We start from the raw sequence: 10,497 nt of genomic DNA on the forward strand, positions 1-10,497 counted from the left end.
TTCATATGCGCACAACGTTTGGCACTCTAATGAAAACATATGACGCGTCTATCGTGTAGGCGCATGGGTGCAAAAAGTGTCACAGGCATTGAGTCAGTGGAATGCTCAAGCGTGATAATCTGCTGGTCGCGATAATGTCTGCGCGCGAGAATCTGCTATTAAAGACCCGTTTTCCGTCTGCAACAATAAAGTGTGTATTACAAACTTCGTCGGCTTGCCCGGAGCTGAAGCTGTTGTGCGATAGTTGAACGGCCGGCCCCAGATTGATATCCGATGTGACGTCAAGACCCAGGAGAACATATACTGGTGTCCGCTGGGCAATCAAGAAAGCATTTGTAAGCGAGTCAGCAATGCGTTAACATGCCGCCTCGTTCCTTGCTCGGACCGTGTTTTCTGGAGTAGAGGGCATTGGACAGCCAGCTACTGAATATCCCTCCCACTACACCACGAGCGGCAGAATACGCGTTGGGATGGAAGAGCTGGATTTCGAAGAACTCGAAAGACGCGTTCCCGGTTTGAGCGTTCCTTGCAGCGCGAAAAGTGGTACTGGTGAAGACAGCCCCAGCGCTCCGACGTCCGTCTGTCACGTCTTCGACCACCTGTCTCGTTGGAATTACGTCTTATGGCACGTCGGCCTGCAGCTGCGAGAACTCCGAGGTCCGGGGAAGCTGTCCCTTGAGCGGGTCTTCTACAGGGGCAAGGGCGGCTGCAGGCAGCGAGCGCGAAGCCGCGACGCTCGGATACTCTTTCACGTCCTTCTGAGCAAGCACAAATGCGTCGAGAGCCTACACCTCAACGACGCTCTCATTGAAGGTTGTGGACTCGGCGAGTACCAGGAGGTGGTCGTCTTGGCCCTTGAGAGAAACACTAGCCTACGGACGCTGATCATCGGCAGTTGGTTCGGTGACTACGAGTGAGTAGCTATGCGTGCATGGCCAATTGTTGCATGACAGTACAGCTGATGTTTGGATGTTGATGTTGTTTTAGGTGATAAAGAACATTACTGAATATAACACTAACCCGAACCCGGGATGTCAGTTTATAGGTGCTATCGGTGTTGAATGAAACGCGCAATACTGAGCGCGTGGCCCAAGCTTTAGCAATGGTATAGTGCGCTCCGTCCAGTCATCACCATTCACAGGTGCGCACGTCCAGCTTGGCAGCACTGCGCCATCTCTTTATAAAGAAATATTTTTTCTCTGGTGTTTTCGTTCTGACGCAGTGATTATAGGAAGCTAGAGTGGGCGTGTCTAGCGCTTTTGGTCGTATAACTTTTGTTTTATTTTATTTTTCTCAGTTTTGACTATCGGAATTAAAACGGAAGCGAAAATGTCTTGCTGTAGGGGCATCTCATAGGGCTTCCAGACCGGATGGGCGAAGTGGAGCTGTTTATTGTGATGGCTGGAGGGCACACATGGTATGGCTGGAGGCGCACAGTACTGCTTGCGGCAAGCGCTCAGCCGTTCGTGTTTCATTTGGCGCCTATTCCGTGTGCAACGCCCCCTGCCCATGTCTGCACGGCTACCGGGACCATCTTGGGAAGTATGGGCGCTATCAGAGGAGCTTATGATAGCAGTAAAAACGAAGCCGTCGTGCATGGTCGGGATGTACTGGTAACTTGATGGCAAGCTAGAACAGGGAATGACTTTGGAAACAATATTTGGTCGAGAGGACTTGTATTTAATGTAAGAAATCTAAGAAAGAGAGCTGATCTGGTGTAGTCTGCTTTCAAAATAGATCTGTTGTTTCCTATGAAATTTTATGTTAGAGCTGTGGCGGCTTGTTCACAACGACGTGCACGTGTGAAAAGTCAGCCTGATGCTTATAAGGCGTCGCACCAGGATTTACTTTCTGAGGGGGGGTAGTTTTTTCGGGTTGAGGGAGGGTGGCAAGATAGACGTTTTTTCACTATGCTCGCTATTGGGGGGGGGGGGGGGCAGGAGAAAAAGATGGCAGGTGGAAATTTGAGGAATGGGGAGGGGGGCTTTAGCGCACCCCTTACCTTTGCTGGCGTTGTTCTTGACGCTTAACCACCTCGCATGAGCCAGTTCATCGTGGTTAACTCGCTGTTTCGTCTCTGCTTCAACTTAGAACGACAGCTTAGGTAAATTCAGTGTTGGGGTGAGTTAGTGAAGAGGCAAGTACAAGTATGTTCGCATGACGTAGCTCAGTGACGAAACGTAGTGGTATCCAGTCGAAAAAAAAGTGGGCGGCTCCTTGAATAATGTCAGCACGAGTAGACGAGAAAGGGGAACGTATTTGATTATTATACAGCTCCTATAATACCAGAGTGCAAATAGCGAGGGCAAATTCGGATAGAAGTTAGCAGATAACTTTTGTCATGTTGTTCAGTCACGATCTTGTTAAAACAAACCCTTAAAACATAAAACACATGTATTTGGAGCTTACGCTTCATATACTCAAATAGCTTTGCGGTCGCAATTAATACACAATTATTCCAAAGCTAACGTTGCCCCACGATGAATTTGGCATGTGTTAAAACGCTTCTTTAATCATCCGCCGTGCATAATTCTTAGAACACCAAGTCTGCCAGACTTTACTGTCGACAGTGTAGTGCCATGAAAGTCCGCGAGTTATCTTCCCAGGGCACTTGTGCTGCACATTCTCCGATCACCTTATCCATCCACTCTTTGCCCACTTTCTTTACACAGGGGCATTCGAGACGACCTGTTCGTGACCATCTCCATGATGACCCATCTGCGAGAGCTGATCGTCCTTTGCAGTGGCGCGGTACAGCCGTTCCTGATAGACTCCATATGTACACTTCTCGAGGACACCAGGTGTCTCGTCAGTCTCTCGATGCTCGGCATCGTTTTAGACCAGGAGAGCGGCTTGCTGCTAACTGGTGAGCTGCTGCACAACGATACCATCCAGGATCTGTCGGTGCACGTCAGCATCCTGCATTCGTACACGCCGAACAATGTGTCGATGTTCTCACGCTATTTGGCGTACGGTACGCAGCTAACCTCTCTCAGCGTGCAAGGTGTTCATGCGGATCTCGAAAGAACGTGCATGGACCTCAAGGACATCGTCGGACCGCTCGCCCTTCGCGGTGATCTCGAGCAGCTCCGACTTATGGGCTTCCTTCTGAACGCCGAGTGCGCGGCTCTGCTCGCCGAACTGGTGTCTTGTAAAAAAGTGCACCTTCGGAGTCTCGACATCAGTGGTTGCCAGTGGTCGGTACCCAAATCCTGGCCAGAGCGCCGACCAGCCGGTTTAGCAAGTAGCGTAAAACAGCCGGGTCACCCAGTGGCCATGCAGTCACGATGTCTTTGGCTTCGTGCGTTTGACAACACTGCGAGAGTGGAACTTTCCGTTTTCACCCTCAGCATGGCTGGGCTCAAGTTAGACGACCTGTTGGCCCTGTTCAACGTCGCCAACACCGTCGAATCTCTTCGGATCATATCACTGAGAGATGTGTCCCGAAACAATCTGATGCAGGTTTGCCAAGCCATCAGGGAAACCGGCATGAGTGGTCGAGTGCGTCTTGAAGACTCCTACTTAGTCGACTCTGCGGCGCTAGCAGAGCTTCGAGAGTTTCCGGAAGCGCTGCGCAGTGTGGCGATCAGCTCTTTAGACCACCCGAGTACGAGGGCTTTCGTGGAGGCCATCCACCTAGTGTGCTCCTGGAACCACGTGACAACACTCAAGCTCCTCCTGACTCGGGAAACCCTGTCTGACGTCCCCGCATTCCACAAGCTGAGCAAGTGCCTGAGTACTGCTGGCTCGCTTAAGGAACTTGCGCTCATCGGTTCCGACCATCCGGATCTCGATGTCACACCGCAATCGGGAGATCCACCTCACAGCGTTATTCTTGATGTGATCTCTATAAACAAAGGTATTCGAGCCCTGCAGCTCAGCGGATTCCGCCTAGGTGACAATAATTTGTGGTTCCTGGTTGATAAAATTGTGAGCAGTGGCACCCTTTCCGAGGTCTCTTTTGTGTCCTGGGACCCGAAAGAAAACAACTGTTTCGTTGAACTGCTAGCCGATGATTTCCGCGAGAACAGGTCCGTCACCAAGTTGCTTGTCCGGGCACTAACGGATGGTGTAGACGAGGAGTGGTTCGTCGTTGAAGACGTCATCGGGCGCAACCAGGGACTTCTCACTTGCGCGGCACACCATATCATGGGAATGGACCATTCACCGCGCACTGAGGCCGCACACGAGGCTCTTGGCCCCGCTCCTGCCTTGATCGCTAAAGTGGCGGAGCTCGTTGAGAAGGTCGAGGCGGCGGATACTTCTCGAAGCATTTCTGCAGATTCTTGAAGGTTTGGTGCTTTAGGTGAAATTTAGGTGAAATATTTTATGTGCATTTTTTAGCGTGCTTTTAGGTAGACGGAGAGGACTGACGATGTTCTCTGACGCCGTACAGCCGACCACAAAATAACACGGAACACATGAACGTGCTTTCTCGCGGCGAGACATCTGCAGTGGAGCGTACTGCGATTGCGTGGCGAGAGCTGTGTTCACGATGCGAGACTTCTTGCCACTACGTGACACATACGTAAGTTTCGCCGCGCTCTCGCGTGTTCCTTATTACTTTGCGGCCGATATTATACGTCGTATCATTTAGTATTCCCCGCCTAATCATCTACTCATTGCTTGGCGACGCTCTTGAGCTGTTTATGTTCTCTAGAAATCGGTGATAGTCAGAAAATTTTATAGCACTTTTATTCTGTCAACAATCAAGAGAACAAGAGAAGGGTCATTGTTTACCATTAGTGTTGAATTTCAGTTGCATGTTTGTTGGACCTAAAACAATTTGTTCATTGACATTTTCTGTTGACGTTGTCTGTGTACGCCTAAACGCATTTTACATTGAACGATGTGAGAATATCGCAGAATTTCAAACATTTTTGAAATAAATATGCCGAGTGCTTGCTTCCGTTAGAGCTCTTCTGAATCATTTCTTTCAGTAAATTGAAACATGTTCTGTATAGTGTTAGCAAATTATTCTTTTGTAGCATCGAAAACCCCAGATTTGCGGTAAGAAGATACTGGACAAGTAAGAAGGAAACACACAAGGAAAACTGGCCGCCTGGAAATATTAGCACGAGGCGTCCTGACGTTCTATATTTCTAGGGTTTCTACCAGAGTACACACAGATCCAAAACCGGTAAAAATGAAGTACAACGTCTTCTGAAGGAGCGAAAGATTGTTTATCACGCCTTGTTTATCAGGATATCTTGTTGAGCAAGTGTGGTAGAAATTAAAAAAAACTTTTATATCGCTACAATTCCTTTGCTCTGAACATCGACCCACATTGTCCGGATAAGGATCAAGGGTATTTCTAGTTGGAGTCCTCGCTCTGACAAATGTTTGGCGTTACGACATCCAGGTTTTAATAGATACGAGGGCTGTGATGGAGCCTTCAGAAGCGGCAGCCTCCAGGAACAGCTAAGGACAGTACAAAGGGCCGGCGAATGGGCGGAGAACCACGGTTGTCCAACACCAACGTGGGTGCAGCCTGCCACTGCGACTATAGTTCCTGAGAACCCGAATAAAGTTTGTTGACTGACTGATGTCACTATCGGAGTTGCCGGGTGAAATTGAAAGAAAAAAATGGCAGATCCCACGTACCTCGGAATCGACGTTATGCGAAGCAGGCGGAGGGAAGGTGACCATGTTGCAATTTTCATTCAGCGACACGTCATGAAATGACGCCAAATATATGTACAAATATTGCACGCACAGACATAAGTTGCAGAGTTGCAGATGTTTACATAAGCAGGTGTTTGCACTTGCGCAACGATACGAACTAGAACATGCGTATTCGCAACACCACAAACTGATGTGAAGCGCTGATGCTCGCGAAGATGTTAGCCCTCGACACTGCTACATAAATCAACTTCAGCGCATGGCAACTCGCGATGATTGACGTTAAGTGGACGTGATGGCTGTACGGAAGGAGTTCATATGTAATGTCTATAAAATTGGGTAGGCAGCACTGCAACCACTATTGAAGTTTCACGAAGATTAGTGTCTCTTTGAAAAGTACTTCCGAGACCTGGCGTAGTTCTGTGGTAAAATGCTTCATTGCCACGAAGATTGCCATGGTTTGATTCCTGCTGGGACGCTGACATTTTTGTCTTTACATTGGTTTGGTCAACGCTGCTACTGTCAGCTTTTTCTTAACGATCACGCGTTAAGATTACCCTTGTGTGTTCTGGCCGTTCCTGGTAGATATGAAACGTCAATCACCTTTGGCACATACCCGCATACCAGCTGCACACACCCACCCATGGGTATGTGCCACTGTCAGGAGGGAAGTGTTTGACGACGTATACGTGACGGGATTCCGACAATATTCATGTCTCGCCCAGCGCGTCATGTACTTCACATTATCTTACCCTCCCATGCTAATTTTAGTTCCCGCCAGGCTAAGCGGGTGACCACGAGAGCACGCGAACGTTAGCGGCTATATATATATATATATATATATATATATATATATATATATATATATAGAGAGAGAGAGAGAGAGAGATAGATACTAATGCTCAAGGTCACCGAAGTTCGCTAGGAAATGCTTCGCATTTAATATTGGCTCATGTTATTATATAACAATAGTTATAGGATGTAATTGACAATAGTTTTCCAAGTATAGTCAGTCGGAACTAATTCTTTCACATTCGTGACCTTGCATATCTGCTTATGTGTTTTGAATGTAAAGGCAGCGTGGGTGTTCCAACAGACATTTAAGAGAGGGGAACGACCAGCAAGGTCGCCGTGCGTATGTACGTGCCCACTAGATCGATTTACATGTTATTTCAACGGCATGCCCTGTGACGTCGTTAATCACATCATCATTACGTCACGTAACCTTGCGCCAACTCGTCATTCAACCTGGTGAGTTTAGGACCGCCGTAATCTAGCACGCAGGTTTGTGTCCGGCGATGGCTGACGCAATCAGAAGGCGGCGACACGCTCGTGTGCTTGACACCATCTGTCGAACAGTCGGCACGTCACAGAGCGGCGGGCCTCGTATTGTGGTTTAGGCATGATATATATCTAGAGTGTAATTCAACGAATCGTTGAACTCGTAAAGATGGCCCGCTGTAGTGATCTGGAGATGCGTGACCACTGACCAGTTGGTTGCGTGTTCGGATCCGGGCCATGGCAGTCGCTTATCGTTGGAGGTCAAACACTAGTGCCCCGTGGGCTTATAGGTAAATGTACACAATAAATTAGCCCAGGTATACTTTCGGAGCTCTCCGCTACAGTTTTTTACTATGACATCATCGTTTGGGGACGTTAAATTCGAGCGATGGTTGTTTCATTGCACAAGGCACTGTGGGGAAAACGCCCGAATGTTATGACCCATCTGGCCGTTTATCAGCAATCGAAAGGTGCTTGCTCTCCGAGACACTGCACCTGCGCGTGCTCAAGATAAGACACGTGAACACTCACCAACCTTTCTCAGTGTGGGGGACAGTAGGATCAGAGATAAAGCATCGACGGCTTTTTCACATATTTGTTTGCACATACTCACGTTTTCTCCGATGCCTTCGTAGCGACGAAGGCATCGGTGGAGAAGTCCATATTACGGTCCGTCTGGATGAACCAGTGGCTGGGGTGCTTAGCTGCTGGCCTGAAGGTTGAACGTTAGATCCCGGTCACGGCAGTCGCATTTCGATGGAGGTGAAATGGTAAAGGCCCGTGTACTGTGATGTGTCAATAAACGTTAAATAACACCAGATTTTAGAAACTTCCAGAGGCCCTTCTCTGTGGCGTCCCTCATGATTATAGTGTTTTTTTGCGTAAAACCTCACCTAATATTATGAACTATACACTACGGTCATTTTGAAGATTTCCAATGATACGTATTTTATTCTCAAGTTGTCAGTTTCGTTTTTTCTTCCCGAGAATCATACGAAAACTTTGTTTTGACGACACTAGGCTTCTTGGTTTGAGTTGGTTCCCACTGTTGCCCGAAGCGTTGCAATGCTTGTAGGGTTTCTCGCTGGAAATGTAGAGGACGCGAGTTCAATTCCCAAACGCAGCAGCTGCCCTCTTGAATGGGGTAGAATTTCAAGAACAGCTGCGTATTCTATTTGTGGTGGACGTTAAACAACTCTACGTTCAAGATTGATATGAGGTCATACGTTATGAAGTGACCCTCTATCAATCATAGCTTTGGCACACAAAAATCCTAATTCCGTGTAATTTATTGTCAATTTTTCGTATTGATGTGAAGAGGATGTCTTTATTGTGACGTACCGTCTTTTCTCCCAGGTACAGGAATGATTGCCCCGCCGCGGTGGTCTATCGGCTAAGGCACTCGGCTGCTGACCCGCAGGTCAAGGGATAGAATCCTGGCTTCGGCGGCTGCATTTTCGATGGAGGCGAAAAAACTGTAGGTCAGTGTGCTCAGATTTGGGTGCATGGTAAAGGACGCCATGTGGTAAAATTCTCAGAGCCCCCCTGTCCCGCTAGAATTACGTCCTATGGCACGTCGGCTTAGAGCTGCGAGAGCTCCGTGGTTCCAGAAGACTTTCAATGGAACGAGTTGTCTACAAGTGTGGTGGCGGCCGCACATAACACACGCAGCCGCGACGCGGGAATTCTTTTTCACGTCCTCCTGGTACAACACAACTGCGTCGAGAGCCTGCGCTTCGACGACGCCCTTGTGGAAGGCGGTGGACTCGGAGAGGGCCGGGAGTTGGTCGCCTTGGCTTTTCGGCAAAACACGAGCCCCCAAGCGTTTATTATCAGTAGCCTTTACGAGTACGAGTGAGTATAACCTGAAAACCTCTTCCTGGAATTCGAGAGCGTCTTGAGGCATGGTGTTGTACGTATAGCTGCTAAAACGTGGAAGGGGCAAGATTCCACTTTTAGATACTTGAGTTGGGCTACTTCACGCGAATCGACTTAAAACATGAATAGTTAGTGCGCAAATAACAAAAAACAAGGTGAACAAAACGGTGATGATCTGGTGCTAAGGTGACGAGAAAGTGACCTTTCTGGTAGTACTTGTCTTGCCCGCCTCTCATCAGCTGCAGCGCAAGTAGAAATAATTAGACAAGAACAGGCATTTCAAATATGAGAGCTGCTTCTGTATTCAATGGGAGAAATAGGATGGTGCTTGTTAGAATGTATGCGTGACCGAGTGCCCACCGATGGTTCGAGTCAATGGGACAGGCCACCATAAGTATGTGCGCATGTGTGCGCAGAACGCTCGTGTTACACGCACAATAAATCATCTACGGCCTTAAACTTGAGATGTTTACCCGTTCGAGTGATTTTGATGTGATGGGGTTACTGTTTGCCGGGCTACCGTGAACGGCAAACACGGGTGGTTCCTTCTGAGTTGTTGGATTCAGAAAACAAATAATTTCAGAGTCACGCGCGCTTAACTTGAAAGTCGGTCCTTACCACAATTCAACGAAAATGCTCTTGAGAACTGGAAAACTGATCTTACCACGATGTTTATTTTTGGTAATTAAAACTGACGAAAATAACATACGCGCATGACAAGCGCGAAATAGAACCCCAGAGATATAAACTGTGAATCGAATACGTCTAGAATAAAAGAAATGGTCATCATCGTCAAGGCTAAGAAACCTCAAAACACGCATGAATGGTATCGCACCTTACGTAGGGCTCAATTGCAGGAGCTGTTGCAGCCTTCTTGTAAGGCGATGGTAGGCTGAATGTTGTTATTAACTGGCCTTAGCGTTGATCATGAAATTCTTACTGAAAATAATGCAATCTGCTCGCTGTTTGTTGATTCCAGCAAGGCTGCGATAGACATAACAAGGAATAAACAATCTTTTTACGATAGCGATTCGGCGTAAACGACACAGTTAAACATTATTCACGATTGAGCTCTAACAAGTCGCATCCCGCATTGGCGTCTCTTCTCTACTCAGCCTTCGGGAAACGGTGAGCTCTGTTCCAAGCAAAATAGCTGTAGATATGGTGACAGCCAACAATTCAACCCTCCTTGTTTCTGCTGGGCTGAGCCATGGAACGGCGGCCAAAGAGGAAACGTTTTACAAGAATGGCGGAAAAAAACGAAGGGGCCTATGCAAACAATGCCACTGGCATTGGCGTGCGGAACCTACTATCACCCTTAGAACGCGCGCGGCGCCACTAGCTGCGCGGCGCGGCTAGTGGCGCCGAAAGAGAGAGAGAAGGAGAAAGAGAGAGAGAAGGAGAGGCGCACGCGCATGGGATTGTAAACGCCGCGGGGAGAAATGCCTAGAGAAGAAAAGGGAGCCTAGGTTCGCAGACATTCCTTGCGTCGGCGTTGCGAAGAGAGAGGGGACAGCGTTGAAGGGGAGAGAGAGGCGGAGCAGGTGCACACGCGCAGTAAGGGTGGTCACGACACACACCGGATTGAGCTCGACTCTAAGCTGCTTCCCATTTGAAAAACAAGGTTGCGCTTTCTTAGCTAGCTCCGGCACGACAGCGGACAGATACACTTGCTTCCTGAAATTCACAGGACATTTCCTGCGACGCACAGTTCTG

General features: G+C 48.3%; 1 protein-coding gene across 1 annotated transcript; it reads left to right on the top strand.

Annotated features, from left to right (window-relative positions):
* Positions 1–344: 344 nt before the first annotated feature.
* Positions 345–4,589, top strand: LOC142767328 (uncharacterized). The gene is made up of 2 exons (XM_075868813.1): positions 345–913; positions 2,673–4,589. Exons 1-2 carry the CDS (start codon positions 471–473, stop codon positions 4,288–4,290), a joined length of 2,061 nt encoding a protein of 686 aa, XP_075724928.1. The 5' UTR covers positions 345–470; the 3' UTR covers positions 4,291–4,589.
* Positions 4,590–10,497: the final 5,908 nt, after the last annotated feature.

The sequence above is a fragment of the Rhipicephalus microplus genome, chromosome 7 (genome assembly GCF_043290135.1).
Source record: "Rhipicephalus microplus isolate Deutch F79 chromosome 7, USDA_Rmic, whole genome shotgun sequence".
NCBI classification, from domain to species: domain Eukaryota; kingdom Metazoa; phylum Arthropoda; class Arachnida; order Ixodida; family Ixodidae; genus Rhipicephalus; species Rhipicephalus microplus.